This window comes from Gymnoscopelus braueri (assembly GCF_963280865.1).
Source record: "Gymnoscopelus braueri genome assembly, chromosome: 22".
Taxonomy (NCBI): Eukaryota; Metazoa; Chordata; class Actinopteri; order Myctophiformes; family Myctophidae; genus Gymnoscopelus; species Gymnoscopelus braueri.
Genome location: NC_137624.1, coordinates 23651634 through 23673123, shown reverse-complemented (window position 1 = coordinate 23673123; position 21490 = coordinate 23651634). Strand labels below are relative to the sequence as shown.

Sequence of the window (21490 nt, the reverse complement as noted above, 5' to 3'; positions counted from 1 at the left end):
TTCATACATACATAAACAATAAGACATGCACAAACCTCTCTCTCTGTCTTTCTCTCAGTTTTCCATGCTGGGTTTCTGACTTTATTTTCCTCACATGCATAATTAATATCATAATATACGAAAGCTGCTGGACCCAAGAGTGACGCAAACGCAGGAGCTGATGTGCATGTGGCAGCCATGGTGTAAATATAGTCGTAAGCTTTAAAAAAAGACCTTGGCCACATGGCATAGCGCTATATAAGTAATTATCTTTGTGACAGGCTAGGCATTTCAGGAGCTATATTTAAAATAATGATAAGTGATTATAATGTACTTACATAGGGGCTCATAATTACCAAGAGTGATTGCTACCCTGATTTGAACAGCATAGAATTCCATAGGTCCGATGGCAGGGAAAAATTAGCCCGCAAAGTGGCACCAGCACAGCCATGCTGTTTTTCCTGAGCTCGCAGTTATGCTGTATTGTGTTGACAAGCAAGCGAGGATTGGACATCAGCCTTCCTTATGCTATTAAAAAGATCTCTAAACTATTAGAAAGTGGCGCAAAGGCTTCAGAATCCACATTTATTTCCTTGTAGTACATTCATTGCAAGTACTCTGTTGATTTTACTGTTGTCCTGCTTACTACCCCCACCCCCCCACCCCCCAGAAAAAAAGGCCAGTTTGTGGTGTGGCTGGATATTTCCCGCAGGCGGACAATTGTTTGCTGTCTCCTGTTCTTCCACAAAAGCGAAAAAACACACAGCTCTAGTTGAGCCAACACTCCCTCTGCCTCCTCCTTATTCACAGAGATTGGAACCATGCTGCAGCTACACTGATGACTGGGCTATGTGTGCATATGTGTGTTTGCCGGTGCGTGGGCAGTGTGCGTGTGCGTGTGTGTGTGTGTGTGTGCGCGTGTGTGTGTGTGTGTGCACACGTGCGTGCATACGTGTGTGTGCTTGCATGTGTGTGTATGTTCTCAACTACAAGGAGAATGTGAACAGAACAGGAGTGCAGACTGGCAGAACAACACCCAGAGAGAGAGAGAGAGAGAGAGAGAGAGAGAGAGAGAGAGAGAGAGAGTGACAGAGAGAGAAAGAGAGAGTGACAGAGAGAGAGTGACAGAGAGAGACAGAGAGAGTTTATCTATTTGTGCTTATTGCAATAGCTGGCTTCTTCTGTTGAAACATTGTTTGACCCCATTCTCTGCCAACAAACAGGAGAAAGGAGGGGAGAGAGAGAAAGCGAGATAGAGAGAGAGAGAGACAGAGAGAGACAGAGAGAGAAAGTGAGAGAGAGAGCGAGAGAGAGTGCGTGCTGGGGGGGAGTGTGATGATGAGTTAAAAGCGGTGTCTTATTTAATGAAGTTTCTCTCTAATAAAGCCTTGAAGGGTGTGAAGGCCCACACACTGTCACAGATGCCTCCATCATGTCTGTAACCTGCCGCAGATGGTGGCTGTGACACTAATATCACACATACCCACTCGCTAGATGACATGAATCTGACGCAGATGGCCGTTAATGTGTGCAACTGATCTGCACCGAGGGCTTCTAAACATAGCTACCTGCAGTTTGGTATTGAGATGCCATTGGCTTCTGGTGACATGGAAATGGTTGTTTACAGTAGAAGACCTTGGGAAAGTGTAACTGTATGCCTCTGTCCTTAGCGTAAAAGTATTCATTTAGCTGCAGATTCATGTTTTTAGATGTATGTATTTGCTGGTTTTATATGTATTATGGTTTATAGGGGTTGCAATGGTTAATCAAAATAATTGATTTAATCTATTGTAAAAATTATCAAAAATAATAATAGTTACAGTCCTAATGATGTAGCAAGATACATAGACAAAGTAGCCTACTGTTTCTAATATATATATTGAAACATCAGGGAGCAAGCTAAGAGAAGCTTTTATAAAGATTTAAACATATTCATCTGTTTTATTTCCCTATACACAACACAACAGAACAGTCATTAACCCCTCCCACCAACCCACTGCCCCTCCCCCTCTCCGATTCATCTCTGAAGCATTAGTTCACGTTTAGATTGATGGCCAGTTTGCAAAGAAAATAAAGCCATAATGATATAGATTTAGGATCATTTCAGGGATTGATTTCTTTGGAAGCTAAAAGGGTGAAGCCACTTATGTCAATGCTAATGACCATTTCCACTAGCATTTAGGAGAACTGCCCATTATCTAAAAGCCCACATTATGGCAAATATGATTGGGAATGGAAGATGTGTGCAATCTGAACTCACCTCAGACCAGCGATCTGCTTCCCACAGTGCAGGGCTGGGATCTGAACAAACACATGCCAGCGGACTCTGTTGCAGGCTGATCTTATTTTCTTTTGTTTGAATTTATTTAAAACATTATGGTTGTAATCCATCGCAGAAATTTGGCAATGAAATCTAATCTGATCAGAGTCAGAGACGGCAACTTCCATCTCTGTGTGCTGTTAAAAATAAATAAATAAATAACTGACCACAGTCAAAAAGGGAACAATTTATGCTGTAATATGCTTTGTAGCTTGTTTATCACATTTAGACTGTCAGAAGAGCATTCCGGAGTCGGGTTTAACAAAGTTAAGCGTCTACAGATTGATGTAGAGAGGTTGCACTCTGCCTGTTGAGTTGGAACTGCCCTCTTCCAACACTTGTGATTAGAGTTTCCACGGCTCGCCTGAGGTCGACCTGACTGGATATGTGTTTCTGTGCTCCTCTCTGACCTGATTCTGATGTTGTTTTCCAAGGCTTTGGTAACTCGCCTCTCAAATATGACACTTTGTTGACATATCGATCGGCCAAGGGCAGGGCTTACTGCAGCAAGGGCAAAGACACTCTTTATTTCTATCAAACACACTGGGTTGTGGAAAACCGTGGTTGCGTGTTAGGTTTACTTAACCACACGAACCCTAGCGCAGTGGTTCTCAAAGTGGGGTCCGGGGACCCCCAGGGGTCCATGAAGGGGTTCCAGGGGGTCCCCAGCCAAACTAGGTAATATAGCATCATAATCAGTTTAACCACTTTAACCCTATTTTATACTTCGGATATTCAAAAATACTGACTCTGATCACCGAAAATCACTTGAGCAAAAATAGGTGAACAATAATGGCAAAAATAGGCAAAGATTCATCAAAAATAGGCGAACGGTCAACAAAAATAGGCGAACATTCTGCTAAAACAGCCGATCTAGATTATTCCCACTATTTTACATAAAAGGAAGTATAAAGGGTTTAAGTTGTTAAGGGCTTTTTGCACGTACTGTATAGTTCTTCTGTTCAGTGTCGAAGAAGAATTTAACGATATGTAAACAAGCAGCTCTTGGCATAAACTCACCGATTTAAGCAAAACAAATGCTTACTGTACTACCAATTAGAAATGACTCAGCCAGTCAGGTACTGTGTATTCCAGGAAGAAATCAATCTAAACAGACTGCAACGTCTTTCCACATGGTTGGAGATCTTTACACAAATCAGACATATTCAGGGAAAGACCTGTTTGTTGATAAACAGCTAAACACACAGGCAAGGATTTCCTGTATACGGACCCCCACACCGCCCCACTCCCCAGTTCTGTGATGTCATTTGTAAGGAATGGTCTATATAACACTGGTTCTCAACATGTTGTTTGGGGACCCCCAGGGTCCTTGAGGGGGTCCCCAGCTTGATAGTCAGGAACCAAATGGACCCTTACAAGTCTATAGAGAGTACACATGGAACCAAAAGGGTCCATTTGGTTCCATTTGTACACTCTCAGAATTAAAATGAACACTGAGGGTTTTACAGTACAGATTGGGGTCACAGAGTTGTGTGAATTGGGGGTCCATGACCATGGCGTGGGCTAATGCATGTCAAACTGGGTGTCCTTGAAATTAAAAAACCTTGAACGCCACTGGTCTATAACATTGGCTTTCTTTAGGCCCTGCTCACTAAAGCATGCTTCTATACTAGCTATAACCTCCACTCAGCGTGAATATAAACTCCACAGGATGGGCCCAAACGGGCCATCAGTTAGCCTGACCCTGACATACACCTCCCCTTGCCTGATTACATGTATACACCAGCCCCATCTATCAAGCCATTGATTTCCCTGTCAGTCCACTTGTCTCCCCCTGGTTCTTTGCCTCTCCATCAGGACTTCATTGTTTGTCTATTTGTGTTGGATGTCCCACCGTGATTGCCGCTACTGCGCATCTCATGTATTCTCCCTGGACGCCTCATAGTCTTTGAGTGTGTGTGTAATGTTTGCTTTTGTCTTGTGTGTGAATCAGAATCAGGAATCAAGAGGGTTTGCATGTCACTCACTCATACAGGTTCAAGCAGCAAGATGTTGGTGTGGCATCTCTGCACACAGCAGCAATACGATCTGTATTTAGTGGAATCTTGCCTGTACTATATCTTCTGTCCATCTACCAATCTCCACCTCCATCACAATATCCCATAACTGGCCTAATCATTCCTTTACCCCTTGCACCACCACCCTACATCTCTTGTGGCTCTTGACAGAAGCAAGATGGTCCGTGCTGTTGACTCATGCTGTACTTTATCAGCCCTTCCTTCCATTCCCCTGGCCTGCCCGCAGTGGTGGAAAGTAAACTAAGTACATTTACTCATGTACTGTACTTAAGTACAATTTTGAGGTACTTTTACTCTGCTTGAGCATTAAAAAAATGTATACTTTGAACTTCTACTCCACTACATCTCAGATGCAAATATTGTACTTTTGACTCTACTCTAATTATTAATTATGCAAAACATGCATTTACCAATTAAGCCCTAATTTATGTCATGTAAAGTTATACTTTTGGTACTTTAAGTTTTTGATGCCAATTTCTATTCAAGTAAAATATACAGAATATTTCCACATTGTGGTATCGGTACTTCTACTTAAGTAAAACAATGGGAATTCTTCTTCCACCGTTGCCTGTCAAGCAGCATCAGTCCTACAGTAGTGCTGCTGGACCACTAAGCCTGGCTGATGGATCACAGACCCTCCCTCCTCCTCCTCGTAGACCCTCCATGTCTCTAGCAGCTCTCATTCATCTCCATACAACCGCACAATCAAGAGAGATCGCTTCCCTGTGTCATCACTCCTACTCATGACTTTGTTGCTGTCTCATTTGTTGAGTTTTGTTTTTCTGTTGGCTTTTGAATTTGATTTTTTATCATCACTCCCCTGTCTCTTACCCCCCATCTCTCTCCTCCCCTCCCCTCCCCTCCCCTCCCCTCCCGCCCCCCGTCCACGATCTCTCCTTCCCAAAGGTTCCTTATATCAGAAGTCCTCTGAGCCCAAAGACAAGAGTGATTTGGGAAATTCATGTGAGTTATTGTTTTGTTTTATGTTATTTCTGCTTTCGTTCACATTTTCTGTCTACGGTATTGTTTCATTTTATTATTTATTTATTTTTATCTTTACTGCATTTGGCAGGGCAGAGGACTCCACATCATGTGTAAATGCTGTTACATCTTACAGCACTGACCCCCCCACCCGTCCCACCCCCGATATCGAGAAAACTATAGTTACTCGGCTTTTGAGAATTTAGTGTTGCATTTTGCACTGAGAAAGGAAGTGAATTCTAAAGATCATATTATTATTATTATTATTATTATTTATCTCTGAGACCCCAATCTACAGTACACTGTAAAATCCCAATTATTTTAAATCTGAGAGTGTACAGATGGAACCAAATGGATCCATAAAGGTCCATTTGGTTCCTAACAATGAATCATTTACAGTAGCTGGGGCAGTGAGGATCCACCTGGAAACCCCTTAAGGACCTCGGTTGGTCTCCGGACTCCACATTGAGAACCACTGACATAGTGTGTGTGCTTGCCAGCTTTCTGGTCGAAGCCATGCTGGCATTCTCATAACCAGAGTTGGCACTGCCCTTACCCTGTTGCTCCTCGCTATCTTCAGCCTGACACCAGGCAGTAAAATACAGAGTGTTAATTCCAATCTAAGTGCAAAAATGCCCTCTTTATAACATATTTTGCTGTGAAAAGGGATCAAGGGCCCAGAGAATGAGTCCAATAGAGGAGTTAAACCTCTCCTCTGTTCTCTCTTCATTTTAACCAACATTTGTTTTTTGTCTCTGCATTTCTCTCCCCCTTGCTGCTATTCTCCATATAAATCTCTGCCTCCAACCCAGAGAATAGAGTGTTCAATAATCCCTTTCATTTCCATTTCTTGTACTGTGCCCCTTTCCGACGATCGCTCATGTTCAAAGGCATGTATTAATCTAAGCGATACATTTTAATGCGCACATTTAGCAGGTTGCTGCCTTTTATCATCAAAGGGGTGGACGGGAGATTGTTCGACTGAGGGGATATATATGTTAAATAACTGCAGGGGAGCCTGGCAGAGGAGGCAGAGTTTTAAATTACATTTTCAGACGCCCGGCTCCCTGCTTTGTTCTCTACCCATGTCGGCACTACAGCAGGGATTAGAGGCCTAACATACAATATTATATTCTTTTAATATGATGTCTATGTTAAGACCTCATGGGCAGGGTCACATGTCCTTTGGAGGGGTTGAGTGGGAATGACAGAAGAGTTATGAATTATTTATAATCCATCGTATGACAAGAATTGCAGATCTATACAAGCTCACAACCCGTCGCATTGCAGCCGGTTGTGAGCTTGTAGATCTGCTACTTTTGGCAGGGGATACTGTCATACGACTAAATATAAATCAGGCCTTAGTAGTACCCACACTCACTTTGTCTTCCACCCCAGTTTGATCATTTAAGCCCCATGTATGGTATTGTTTAATGGAACACAAATAACCACTCTAGCCAATGAAGACATCGACATTATGGACAGAGCATAGAGTGCTTTTTCAGAGAATTTCAAGTTGTTGTTCCTTTTTAAAACTCAAATTAATTGGTCAAATCTAGTGTCTGTTTTCAAAGCATGCCTTAAGGCAGTCACACTTCTCACTAGCCTCTGCAAAGAAAAGAGAGAGAGAAAAGAGTAGAATAAACAGGCTTAAAGACAACTAAATGTCTAATGTTGTGAGTTATTTGACTAATCCATCAGATTTAGAGAATCAGTTTATATCCAAAAAGAGTTAACAGCCCGTCAGCACAGTTGAAATACGGGTAGACCAACAATAACGTGTTCAGAAATGACACACCTTGATTTATGTCTTTAATTTGGTATACAAGCACTCTCGCCTGCTTCCCTTTATTCTCACTCGTGCACGGGAACACAGCAGACAGATTGAGTGCCATCTGCATCACTGAGAGACATGAGGCTAATTTGCGTAAAAGGCTGACCACCATGCAAACGCCCGTGTCACTGGGGTCTGTGGTGAATGCTGCCCTCTGCTGGTGCAGTATCTGTACCCCTTTTCATGTTCTCTCACTGTTCATTGTTAAAGCAGAGGGGGGCGGCTTCCTTATCAAGATGGTTTTAGTCTCTGCACGACATGTATTTATGTAAAGGCATCCATAGTTTATTCTTAGTGTTATTATTACTACATATTCCCTCTTCTGCATTCATATTCTTTGCTCCTGGACTGTTTGTACACATTCAACTCCCAGCAGTTCACTTGTGCCTAAATTTATGCTCCGTCATACGATGGTGTCCTGCGCCCAAAATAGCTGACCTACAAGCTTGGACGCCTTGTGAGCTTGTAGATTGGTTATTTTCAGCTTTACTGTATGCATGCAATTGGTTCTCACAGTACATGCATGTACATGCATTGGTTCTCACAGTACATGCATGCCTACAGTACACACTTCTCGCACTCATGCACGCCCACATGGAAACTTGTATGCGCGTGCAGAAACGCATACAGGCACACTTACTCAGTGGCGCGATGCAATGCACTATGACACATCTCTTGCCTCTGGCATTTAGACACCTATAAAGAAGGCTTCATTTTTAATTTGTCAGCCTTGGTGACAGTGAAGGACGTTCTTTACCAAACAGCACAAAGAGCTCTGACTGTTGCAGTTAGACATCCATTTAAATGTCTAGGGCTGTAATGAGTGCCTGTCTCAGCCTGCGTTTTTCTCATAGCCATCATTTGCACGCCACGCGGGCCGACCAATCAGAGTGGCTTCTCCAGCTGGAAGCCGGACAGAAAGACCCCGGGAGGGGGAAAGTCATGAAAGAAATTATGTGAAATGGAAGCTATTTCTAGATCTTATCAGTGGGGTTTTAAGAACAAAGGGCAGATATGTGGGGAAAGGCTCTGAACGGCATCACAGAGAAATTTGAAAGACTTTTGTTCAGACTGGCAGCCTTGTTGAATTACTGTCGGTATTCCTTGGTTGGTAGTTTCTCTGAAGGCACCTTATAATACCAATACTATTGTAGAGTCCAATGTCACTACCAATATTGATATACATAGAGACACTTACGGTATTATAATGTAATATTTGTGTAGACACGTATTGTGCGTAGTGCATTGTTATGAAAAAAATAGTGCCATAAGGAATGGGTTCATTCTGGCACTTTCATTGACACGAAAATGTACATACATTCATCCATTCATTCATTCATTCATTCATCAATCCATTCATTCATTCATTCATTCATTCATTCATTCATTCATTCATTCACTCATTCATTCATTCATTCATTCATTCATTCATTCATCAATCCATCCATTCATTCATTCATAAATACCCACATGCACGCATGCAAACAGCCACATGGGAGATATTAAAGCCCTCTGTATTTAAACTCTGAGATATTAGATCATTGCGTATCCTCAATATACATGGGCCTCACAGATACTGATCTAACCACAGCTACAGGCTTCAATGTGTAATGACTGTTGACATAATTATGTTTTTTTGTGTTAGCATAACACTAACAACCATAACAACTGTGACATTAAACATTGTTTGCATTTTTATCAACAACCACATTTCCCACATATAGTCAGCAATAAAAGCATTACAATTAAAGGACCTCTGAGGAGGAGATAATAATTACCCAGTAGTATGTCTCAGTGGTAATTAATATCCACCTGCATCTTGGTGCAGGATATTAAACTGCTGACATTGGCTATCACAGGGCACATCAATGAGCTGCTTATCAACACAGTGATTAATGTGCTTAATATACTGATACAAAATCCAAAGAGACTACATTTCTTCTCTTTCAGTGGCGCCTACCACAGATGACGTGGCGCTGTACGTGGGCGTGGTCATTGCAGTGATCATGTGCTTGGTAATCTCCGTCGTCGTGGCGCTCTTCATCTACCGGAAGAATCACCGTGACTTCGACTCGGACATCCTCGACTCCTCTGCGCTCAACGGCGGCTTCCAGCCAGTCAGCATCAAGACTGCTCGCACAGGTTTGACTTTTATGCCCATATATGGAGATCTCTGTATCTGTCAGTCCCTGTCCATTTTATGCCCATATATGGAGATCCCTGATGTCATCAGTATGTGCCCATGTATGGGTGGGAGTGCCCCCTTGTCTGTTCAAAATTCAATTTTTTTCTTTTCTATACACCCCTTAGACAATTCTGAGTATTATTTGAGGAGTATTTTAGGGTTTGTTTCTTGACATTTGGCATGGCCCTATACCAATCTAGCAAAGTTTTGTGAAATGCGACTGAACAGTTATCCCTGAACTATGAAAAACACTGCAAGAATAATAAAACTAACAAATACAGTAGGGTGATTCAGTGTGTGAGATGTTGGGTATAACAGCCAGTGTAGCTCTGCTACAATATGCAGGGTCTGTGAGCCATGGCATACATACTCTATCAACCTGAAGCATTGAGCCACATGTGACCCCTCTGCACTAGTGGTGGTTGTTTGTCAGTGATAATGCAAATATACATGGGACCTTTTGACTCCGGGTTGAACAGGGAGCTAGGAAAGAAGGTATGGAAAAGATACCGCTTCTAGGGTGTTTGTGTTTGTGTCGGTGAGGCGATGAGACCATTACAATCCTTGTCATTGTGATGGTGGGCCAATCCATGCACCATCATTACAGCATAATAAGGCCTGTGGCTATGCGGCATATTCAGCTGTAATTAGATTTAGGCTGAACAGGCCAGGCTGAAAAGTAATGGTGGGAGGATAGAGATGGATGGCTGTAAGCTGGAGTGAGAGCTGCTCTGAAATATCCTGAGTGTTAATTTAACTTTTAACTTTAACCAAATGGACCCTGGTTCCATTTGTTCATTCTCTTGAGTTATAGACCCTGTAAGGGTCCATTTGGTTTCTAACTAAATTAAGACTCAGGATTTTACTGTGTTCTGTGTTCCAGGTGAATAGAAGAGTAACTGCATGGTAAGATTGTCAAGAGGTGCAAGTGAGGAAGAGGTGTGTGCGTGCGTGTGTGTGTGTGTGTGTGTGTGTGTGTGTGTGTGTGTGTGTGTGTGTGTGTGTGTGTGTGTGTGTGTGTGTGTGTGTGTGTGTGTGTGTGTGTGTGTGTGTGTGTGTGTGTGTGTGTGTGTGTGTGTGTGTGTGTGTGTGTGTGTGTGGATACTGTAATGATAGAGAAACACAAAATAGTGGAAAAAATGAGAAAAGAGAGTGGTATAGTAGTTTCCACAATTAGTAGATATTCTAAAGAGATAAATATGGTTTGTGCCAATCTACAATAAATGTAAGATTCTGGTCTAATAATCACCTGAGAATGTATTATGGTATGTTTATGACGTATTGCATTAATTCATTAAGTCCATGAATCTGAAGACATTGCAGTTCTATTCATTATTTCACAAGATATTAATACATAAGCCATGAAATGTGCTTTGATCTGTTCGCTCTCATGTTGACCTGTTGGGAGTGATTAACAAAACATGTCAGAAGAGAGGCCAGGGACACAGATTCCATTCATCTTTCCACATTAAGTATGTTATTATGTGGTTAGGTAATTTTACTTTGCTTGAAGAAATATCATTCTTCTTTTTTTACCTCTTCTGGCTGATGCCATGTTTTGAGTGCAAGTCAAGTCAAGCCTGAGTGAGTGCCAAAATTGTGCTGACCTCATTTGCATGACAAGTATTGTTAAATTAAGCACAGACAGCTGCCGGTAATACTTTAGTTTGCGATAAGAGTGTGCACTCCTGTTCAGTAATTCATCACATTTAACAAAATCAAATGGTCATAAAAACCTACGTCTGCTCTGGTATAGCCTTATTGTCCAGTCACACATCAGGTAAGAACCCTCTGAGGATTGTTGGAGCATCTGATACAGTTCATTTGCTTCTGTCACGCTTTGACTGTCAGACAACTTGCTTGCATTTCACAAGGAACTCTTTTGTGGTACAACCTCTGCATACAGTGGGTTTCACTGTGGCAAGTTGTAGTGACATCTGTAGAACAGGTAGACTGGCTAAGACTGGGTTTGATGAAATCTCTAGGAAGCAGCAAACTGAAACAAATCACCACACGAGAGCACTGGGAGAAGTTGTTTTAACTGGTTGGAGCTATGCTACAATCTAAAATTATTCTGAGTGATCCTGGAGTGGATTCTCATTTCTCGGTGAACAGGATGTACCTGGCACCTTGGCATACTCTGACTAGGAAGTGGATGGGAGTTATGTGAAATGGCCAATCTACAAGCCCACAACGTGTGGCAAAGCAACATCATGTGAGCTTGTAGATCAGACATGTTCGGTTACGCTGGTGCAAAACTAAGTATAACATCAGGCTTAATCACTTTAAAAGATGTTCGGAGGGATCTGGCACTCTGCATCTGGAATTGGAAACTAGAACTGGGGTGAAGGTGGACCTTGAAGTATTCTGAAAACTGGTGGAGGAGTCTGGAGGTAGTTCAAGGGAGGTTCCCGGGGTCTGTGGAAATAGAGCGGAGGTGTGACCTGGTATTTTGGGGAATTATGTGAAGGAATGTTGGAACTGATTGAGGTGAGGAGGAGGGACCAGACTTCTTTGAAGAAAAGGATGAGGGCAACCCCGACATCTTTGGGAGGAAAGTGGAGGGACATTCTAGTATTTCTTTGTGATCTCTCTGTCAGAAATATGGAAATTGCCTCTGACTTCTCTCGGAAAGGTCTGTAGGGAGGTTCTCTCTGGAAAATCCTTGCAGCTCTAGAAGAGGAGGATCAATTAGCGGACTAGCCTTTTGCACTATTTTAACTTTTAAGCTCTGGGTCCCTCACTGCCATGGAAAACGAGTTTAGTGTTCTGTTCACCTAATAAGCAATGGCATATCAGAGATATCCTGGAATATCGACACAGACTTTTTTCAGTAATGCTTTGCATTACTTGCTTCGCAGTGTTACGCCTAGGTCACAATTTGTGTAGGCTTATTATTTTAATACCTATAATTTGTTGTAACTGATGCAGTCATTTCAGAGCACAATGCTGGCATGTAGAATGTTGGAAATCAAACCTCAGATAATTTTGATATTTACCTATATTTACCTAATAACAATAATATACCTTTAAGAAGTACAGTAGTGTATAATAGCCAAGATCAAATAGTTAATCGTTTTGTAGTTGATTGTTAAACCAGTTTTGCTGATTACCCTCACTTTCTTATGCTCCCAGAAGATGGCAGCAGCCAAAGTGAGACAAACCTAGAATTTTAACTTGCAGTTTAGCATTTTACTGTGGATAATCTGTCATACTGTAGTGGGAAGAGGGGGTGAGCAGATTACAAAGAGCGAGGGAGGTGCCACGGTGTTTTAGCTGGGAGCAGAGCTCAGAGAGGGGAAGGAAAAGTCTTAGGAGGATAGAGAGTGGCCAGAGTTTGACAGCATGCTTAGAAAGGAGGGGAAAACAGCAACGGCTGTTGCCCTCTGCAGCATAATGTCTCAATTAAACCTTTATGCAGTGCATATTATTTTCAGGCCTTTGACTATTAAATATTGTACAATGCATCTTTCATCCAATATAATTTGATATAGCTAGAATTTCATTCATTTCAATGGCACATGATGGCAGCAGAGTGGACAGATTTCACTTCAAAATGCAAAACTAAACTTTTTTTCTACAAATAATATACCATATTTCTATTAATAATTTATACATAAAACATTATTTGAAATAATTGCACTAAAACAGTTTATAGCTTGCTTAACTTCTGGCAAGTAAAAATAGATCACTCAAAGTCACTGAATATGAGCATGCTAAATGAAAACAAAAACCAGGCTATTAATACTGAGTATGCTGCTCCGTATTTTTCTGCATGCATGGATTGATGATGTCAGCTAAGTTTAATTATTCATCAAAAGCCACATGCGTGAAACACGTTGATAACCCTATTGTCTGCTAAACCTGCAATTACAAAATATAGCTGGCTTTACAAAAAAATCTCATAAGAATTTGTTGGAAGAGTGTTGCCCAAAGTCAGAGCATATGCATGCATGCAGCTAAAGTCAGCCAAATGTGAACTGAAACATAAACCAATATTATTTAAATCATTTGGCACTCAATGCAGTTTTTTGGGGGAGAAGAGAGCAGTGTGAGGTCAGAGAGCTCCCAGACCAGTCATCCCCTGAACCCATTCCCCATTCATCCATGTACCATTTTTGGTAACCTGAGTGTTACTGATGCCATCTGTTGCTTATTATCGTCACTGTTGGGCTGGAAACCTTGTATGTCCAACACCGTGACTCTTAGTGGAATGGAGAGAAAATAATGTTGCAATCGATCCAATGTAAATTGAGTTATTTGTCTATATATATGTAGTCACAAGCTCTTGTTAATGTTTCATTGGTTAAATATTTATAAAACCCACAATCAGACTTAACCAGTTTCAATCTGGTGTGCCTAAAATATCTTTGAAAACACAAATTAGCATAATAAAATATTAGCAGCGCAGAAAATTGACGCTTCACCGGCGCGTTTCACAGTTTTAGCGCTCCTTCAGCGGCCAATTTCGGTGCTCTTCGGCGATAGTTGAGTCTTTTTCACTTTCTCCCCGCCATTTGGTGCCCCCACCCTGAGGTTGGTGTCCTATGCTGCAGCACCTAAAGCCCTTCCGTTAAGCCTGCACTGGCTGTGATGCTGCAGCTTTGTGCTCAGTTTCAACCACCTTCAATCCAAGAGTTGTCGGACTGAAATTAATTTATGAAAAACTTAAAAATATGAAATGTGGAGATACAAGGTTTCTGGCCGACAGCGACGTTAAAGGGATAGTTCACCCCCAAAACAACTTTTTTCCTATCAATTAGTCACCCCATGGAGACTTGGAATTCATGGACATTTTTTGTTTTTGTCCCATTCCTAAGCCGATAATTTGATGACCGGCAGCGGTTCCGGTGGGAGACACAAAGAGTCTCCTTTGTATCTCCTACCGTAACCGCAACCTACCAAAAAAATATCCATGAATTCAAGTCTCCATGGGGTGATTAATCGATAGAAAAAAATATTTTTTTTGGGTGAACTATCCCTTTAAGAAACACAGAGTTGGTCTAAGTTTTCTCACTGAGTAAGATTTCATTATGTTGTGGTGAACTCCTTTCTGCAGTAAAACATACGGTACAGTGAAACACCACTACACCATGCAGAATAAATTAGCAGAACGTGGCAGTAGTCTCGATGATGGCTGCCAACGCTCCTCCTTATTCAACCACAGTTCTCCACGGTCTTGGTTTCCAGTTGGTTCCTTTACCATTTCTCCAGTTTCACAGCTGCAGTGTTCACTGTTCAGATGTGTGTATGAGATGTGATCATACACTGAAGCCTACCTTACAGTGGTTCTCAAACTGGGGTCGGGGGGGTTACGGGACTGTACTCTGAGAGTGTACACTCTCAGATTTTATCATATAGATTGCGGTCCCAGAGATACAAAATGTAATCAAATGGGGGTCCTTGAAATATAAAAGTTTGAGAACCACTGCTCTAGCATCCCTATTAAAGGGGGAACATTCGTTAAAAATACCAGATCTATAAGCTCATTCATCTATTTTGGGTGAAGAGATGTGATGTAGAGGGGGAAAAAAGCAAGCCGATCCCATTCAACTAAGTATTAGTTTACTAAGTATAAGTGGTTAAACCCTATTTCATACTGTACTTTGTCATATGATGGTGTGACGTGGCAAAAGTAACTGATCTACAAGCTCTCATCCCTGTGTTGAGCTTGTAGATCCGTGAAATGTTGTCATGCACAAAATAGGGACGCCAGTTGGAAAGTGGTTCAGCCATTTCCTTCCTTAACTGATGTCACTTCTTTCCCTCTTACAGCTGACCTCCTCACTGCTCCCCCTGACCTGACGTCAGCGACGGCCATGTATCGCGGCCCCGTCTACGCTCTCCACGACGTGGCCGACAAGATCCCCATGACCAATTCTCCACTGCTGGACCCCTTGCCCAACCTGAAAATTAAGGTCTACAACTCCTCAGGCTTGGTCACCCCTCAGGACGATCTGGGAGGGGACTTCTCCTCCAAGCTGTCCCCTAAACTGCCTCACTGCCTCCTGGACGGCGACCATGGCACCATGGGCCGACGGACCCAAACTCAGACCCTGCTCCGCACCAGGGACCCGTCCTGTACCGCCCTGGGCTCCTTCAACTCCCTGGGGGGGCACCTCATTGTCCCCAACTCAGGTACTAGTTTATAATAATATAACTGGGAGGTTTTCATGTATTTCTGTTTTTTTGTAATGTGTTTTTCAGTCAGTGCCATATTCTCACAGCGGTTATTTTCTTCTTACTTCATGTCATAATCGGGGAATCACACACCCCCAACCGAGTATGACAAAATGGCTGCATTGCTTCAGAATCGAGTGAAGTCAAAGATCATTTAACAGTCGAACAGAATGGGATTGAAATTTCAGTGAAGAGAGATATACTAGTGCCTTAAATTCTCTCTCAGTCTTAAACTAGTTTTGATTAGTGTTCTTTGTCTCTGGTTACAGTAGTTGTTGTTGTTGTTGTCAGTGGCTCTTCTGAAGCCTCATTCACATGCAGTTGCGTTGCAAGCTCGTAGATCTGCTATTTTCGGCACACGACACTGGCGTGCAACTACTCATAAATTAAGCATGAGGGGCCGGAACAGTTGTAACCTGTCCAGCCAACAGGGTTTGTTTTGGTTTGTTTGTGCGCAAGCGTTCATGCATGTGTGCATTTTCACATAAATATCAGTGTGTGTGATAAAAGGATTAACACCCCACCAGAGTATTGCCTGAAATGGAGAGATCATCCATCAACCTTTCTTTCAACATCCCACAGAGACTGCTCCCCCACTCACTCATAATAGGCAAGAGATGATGCTCTCAACCCACAATGCTGAAGTGAAAACCCACCCAAACAACATTTACATAACAATCTCTTGATCTGGAAAAATGTACGGTGGAATTTCATACATGTCATGAATGAATCTCTCCCAAGGTTAGAACCCAGACTCAAATATGTGATTTTATCAATAAACACATTTCTGGTCCTACAACTCAGACAAAGTCTGTAGGCTATTTTTGTAGGCGGAAGGAGGAAGTTAGCATCTTCCTGGTTCCCTCAACAAAAAGTCCATGCGATTTTTGCATTGTATTATTGGCATTATTATTTTCTGTGGCGAAATAAAAGTTCATGATACTTACCAAAAAAAAATCTGTAACATAAACTTCACAGATGAACTCTGCATCGCTAGAATTAAAAAGCTAATGTTAGCCAATAAACCAACTACGCCAGGATTACATTACCCAACATCAACACCACTAAAGCTCCCTGTTCAGTGTGATGACATTTAATGTTGCCTACAAACACTGTAGTCAGATGTATTTTTTTTGTTGTAGAACTAAATCTGAAATTGTATTAAGCCAGTGTTAACCACAGACCATATTTCAGTCATCAAACCCAAAAGCCATTAAAAACAACAACATAGACTTCTGACTGCTAGCTCGTTTCCGGGTTTTAGAACTACAAAGTGCAAACTTCAGCACTCTAGTGGCAATGAATCATAAACCAAGTTTGAACACTGTGGCTTTGGAGACCCATGTTAATTTCCAGAAATGTGTGCATCACGTGGTCACAAACTTGGCAAATACACTACAGTTTAAGGCTGGGAAATGACATGACATAAATAAGCCTTTGAATCTGCAGCCTGTGAAGCGGTATCAAAGGGGTGTTCACCCCAAAATGACTTATTTTCTATCAATTACTCAAACCATGAAGCCTTGAATTAATGGAAATGTTTTCGTCACATTCCTGATCCAATATTCCAAAATGTAATTAATTGAAGTAAATAGGAAGCCAAGGCAAAACTATGTAAAGAATGATTTATAAACTCCAAAACAACTCTCAGTATAATCACTGGAAGGCCCTCTACTGTCCAGCTTAATTTGATATATTTTAAATATACTATTGCTCTTGTTAAAGGAGAATTCCGGACATTTTAAGTGTTATCTTTGATGTGTCGTTACTCACCTACCGACGTAAACAGTGGCATTGTTTATTTCCAGTTATTCCCCTGTCGTCATATTTTCAACCCCCTCCGTTGTCATAATGGGAGCGCGTGTCATAGGGAAATTCGTCTATTATAACCGATGCAAAGTTATTTTTTTCTCTACTACTACTCATTGTGGAGTCTTATGATAGTCAAACATGCAGTGAAAGTTCCTGAGAGGCTACCGCTAATGACGAACGAGCTAACGCTAGTTGCTTGTTTCTCTCCCAGAACCTGGCAACTTGGTGTTGCCATGTTGAGAAACAAGCAACTAGCGTTAGCGCGTTCGTCATTAGCGGTAGCCTCTCAGGAACTTTCACTGCATGTTTGACTATCATAAGACTCCACAATGAGTAGTAGTAGAGAAAAAAATAACTTTGCATCGGTTATAATAGACGAATTTCCCTATGACACGCGCTCCCATTATGACAACGGAGGGGGTTGAAAATATGACGACAGGGGAATAACTGGAAATAAACAATGCCACTGTTTACGTCGGTAGGTGAGTAACGACACATCAAAGATAACACTTAAAATGTCCGGAATTCTCCTTTAAGATTGGCCTATTTACTTCAATTAATTGAATATTGGAATATTGTATCAGGAATGTGACAAAAACAAAATAAATGTCCCTGAATTCGAGGCTTCATGGGGTGAGTAATTGAAACATTTTTGGGGATGAACTACCCCTTTAAAGTCTTTCTCCTGTTTGTGTCAGGGGTTTTTGTACCACCCAAATGCAGGAAGGAATTGGCCATTTTCAGGGGATAAAGCGAGTTTATTTCCCCAGCCAGATAATATGCAGGAACACACAGGCAGTGATAATAGCAGGAAACACAGGATAAACAGACACGGTACAGGCAGGGTACAATAGTATAATCCAGCAGTTTTCAAAGTGGGGTCCAGGGACCCTCAACGTTCCTTGAGGGAGTTCTAAATAGACCCTTACAGGTCTGTAACTCTGAAGAGTTTACACGTGGAACCAAATGAAAAAGTTTGAGAACCAGTCTTTAGGGTTACTCGCAGAACGAGAAATGGCTGACATCAGATGATCTGACAAATGACTGATAGAGGACAGGGTTTTTTATCCACACAAGGGCCAACGGGACACAGGTAAACAGGATTGGGTGTGGTGACTGTGGGAGCGGCCAGATTTGAGAGAGACAAATTAAACAGGAAAGGAGGAGATAGTGACAGGAGAGAGAACGAAAGACAGATTGTGACAATTTGTGGCGAGAGTCATTCAAAATACTGATTCTCACTATCCAATATCATTTTAATTCACCACTTCATCCACGTCATCGTACGAAAAATAGTGAAAATAGCTGAAATAAAATGAAAACTTTTGTTTGAAGTTATTAGAAGAATTGCCCAAAATAGAGACGCCATGGTCAATGCGCTTAAGCATTATAATGCAACTGTTAATATAAGCTGTTTTTCCATGGACCGCCTGAAATGTCACCCCTGTCTCAAACTGTACCAACGCTAACCGCTCACCAGAAAGGCTTGTCTTCATACCCCCACAGATTGACTTTGAAACAATGTGTTAAAGCCATATGTAGTCAATCATTACAGGGCTTACACATAATGCATGACAGAGAGTGATGGATAGCTGGTTTTGCGCGAGCAAGCGTGTGTGTGTGTGTGTGTGACTGTGTGTGTGTGTGTGTGTGTGTGTGTGTGTGTGTGTGTGTGTGTGGGTACGTGCATGTGCGTGTGTGTGTGTGGTGCTAAAGCTATAGGGTATACTGTTTCATGCTGCTTACATTAGCTTTGCTGTCCTCGCTTCAGACACATGTGGGCTGTTTATAACGTGCCACAGATGCATGTTGACAGGCGTAGAAAAACAGACTGGGACATTAAAGGATACACCAACTTCTCAAGTTTCCCCCAGTTTCTGTCTTCTTTTTTTTTCATTCCAGGAAAAACATCTTCAGCCGGTGGTAGCGCTAAGCCACCTCATCGTGTTACATAGGCAGGGAGCGAGGAAAGAGCACATTTGTCATGTGATCTGTTTCGTGTGTCTGGGTAATGGAATATTTTGTGGCACTGACAAGTCTGACTGTTTGGTATTTTATTTTGCATCCTAAAATGCATTTCCCTGCTCTTTGAAGCTTTTGGTATGAGGGAGGGCAGCGTGTGTGTGTGTGTCTGTGTGTGTGTCTGTGTGTGTGTGTGTGTGTGTGTGTGTGTGTGTGTGTGTGTGTGTGTGTGTGTGTGTGTGTGTGTGTGTGCGTGTGCGTGTGTGTGTGGATCGAGTCCCTGTGGTGGAGTTGTGTGATTGCCTTGCTAGCCTAGCGAAGAGAAGCTGTCTGTCACCCTAAGAAAAGTTCAGTGCAAGGACATGGGAAATCAATGAAGTATCTGAGAAACCCCAGAGAGAGAGAGGAAGATAGATAGATAGAGAGAGAGAATGTGTAAGAGGGAGATGAAGAGAAAGCGAGAGCGAAGTGCAGCAGGGGTGGAGGATCTAAATAAATTCTGATTGGACAGGGCATCATATCAAATCAGTGTGAGATGGAAAAATGTAAATCACACTGGCTGCAGCCCTGGCGTGGCAATATCAGAATATTATGAAGGGTAGAGAGCTCATTGATTTTAGAAATGAAATGTCAAATTATTTCCCCATGCCATGTGATAAGAGAGTAATATGCCATAGGTTTTTACGTTTGGAGCTTTGGGAAATCAGCATGATTATAATTCTTTAAGAAAAATTGTCGCAGTCTTCACGTGGGCTTTAATTCTGTGCTACAGAGGCAGTAGACTATTTATTGTATAAAGATAAACCCTTCATGAATATAACCAATTTCACTTAATAAGTCTTTGTTTCTACAAAGGGGGTTGGAAAATACTGTACTTCATCATCTGCGATCTTCTCGACAGTGCTTTCATTGAGTTTGATGCACTGAGATTAAAAGAGCTGCCTTCAGTACATATGGTGCACATTTTTCATCTGATGTTTTTGTAATGTGGGCCTCATGTGCCTCTTGTGCATGCGACACCGTGTAAAATAAACCAAGTATGACAATGACAGCTATGAGAATAATGACAACGTCAGTTTTGAGAATAATGGCAATGAGCGTTGAGAGCAATGCTTGGCCCTGCTCAGCATGTAAACCATCTCACAGCTGTGAATGTTTGTTTTTGTCCGTGTGTGTGTGTGTGTGTGTGTGTGTGTGTGTGTGTGTGTGTGTGTGTGTGTGTGTGTGTGTGTGTGTGTGTGTGTGTGTGTGTGTGTGTGTGTGTGTGTGTGTGTGTGTGTGTGTGTACTCTAGGGTTAGGTCTGCTCATTCCAGCAGGAGCCATTCCTCAGGGCAGAGTGTATGAGATGTATGTGACCGTTCAGAGGAAGGACAACATGAGGTAAGAGTGTGTCACAGCATTGCCACAGTCCACTGTTTACTTCTGTCAAACCAACAGTGTCTCCCCTACACTCTACTGTCACAACATTGCTAATCTGTGTGTGTGTGTGTGTGTGTGTGTGTGTGTGTGTGTGTGTGTGTGTGTGTGTGTGTGTGTGTGTGTGTGTGTGTGTGTGTGTGTGTGTGTGTGTGTGTGTGTGTGTGTGTGTGTGTGTGTGTGTGTGTGTGGTCCCCCAGGCCCTTGGTGGACGATGGTCAGACGGTGCTAAGCCCAGTGGTGAGCTGTGGGCCCCCCGGGGCCTTGCTGACCCGACCGGTCATCATCACCATGCATCACTGTGCCATATCTGACAGCCAGCAGGATTGGTTGATCCAGCTCAAAAGCCAATCACAACAGAGCCAGTGGGAGGTGAGGCACCGCCATTGGACACACACTGAACGGCAATCGCAAAGTGGTCACTTCTACTGTCCAATGCGTTTGTTTGTATTTGTGCGTTTTTGACAGTTAAAGCCAAATCAAGATATTATTATTGATTTAGTGTAGATTGGTTTCTTGCTGAAAAGGTGGCATCGATTCAGCTTGGTTTGTCTCAGTGTGCAGAGAAACCCTGCTACTGACAGACACCGAAACGGTTCATCTCTTTGGTTGATATTAAGCTGATATAATTGAGTATGTATGCTTCTATAAGTGTCTGTTTACTTGTTTGTATGAGAGTGCGTGCGTGCGCATGTGTGCGTGCGTGCGCTGTACATTTTGTTTGTGCCGTTGTCACCTCTGTGCCTTCAGGCTGTGTCATTAACATAGTTGATGATGATAA

At 42.2% G+C, this 21490-nt stretch overlaps 1 protein-coding gene across 2 annotated transcripts in view; it reads left to right on the top strand.

The window, feature by feature from the left end:
- Window positions 1–21490, top strand: part of unc5cb (unc-5 netrin receptor Cb) — a 180334-nt gene that overhangs the window by 141861 nt on the left and 16983 nt on the right. The window contains exons 8-12 of one of the 2 annotated variants that reach the window (XM_080420438.1): window positions 5245–5301; window positions 9104–9295; window positions 15114–15476; window positions 20586–20673; window positions 20910–21081. In XM_080420438.1, coding sequence (XP_080276564.1) covers window positions 5245–5301; window positions 9104–9295; window positions 15114–15476; window positions 20586–20673; window positions 20910–21081 — 872 coding nt within the window. The remainder of the gene's footprint in view (window positions 1–5244; window positions 5302–9103; window positions 9296–15113; window positions 15477–20585; window positions 20674–20909; window positions 21082–21490) is intronic. The other variant, XM_080420439.1, reaches the window with a different exon arrangement.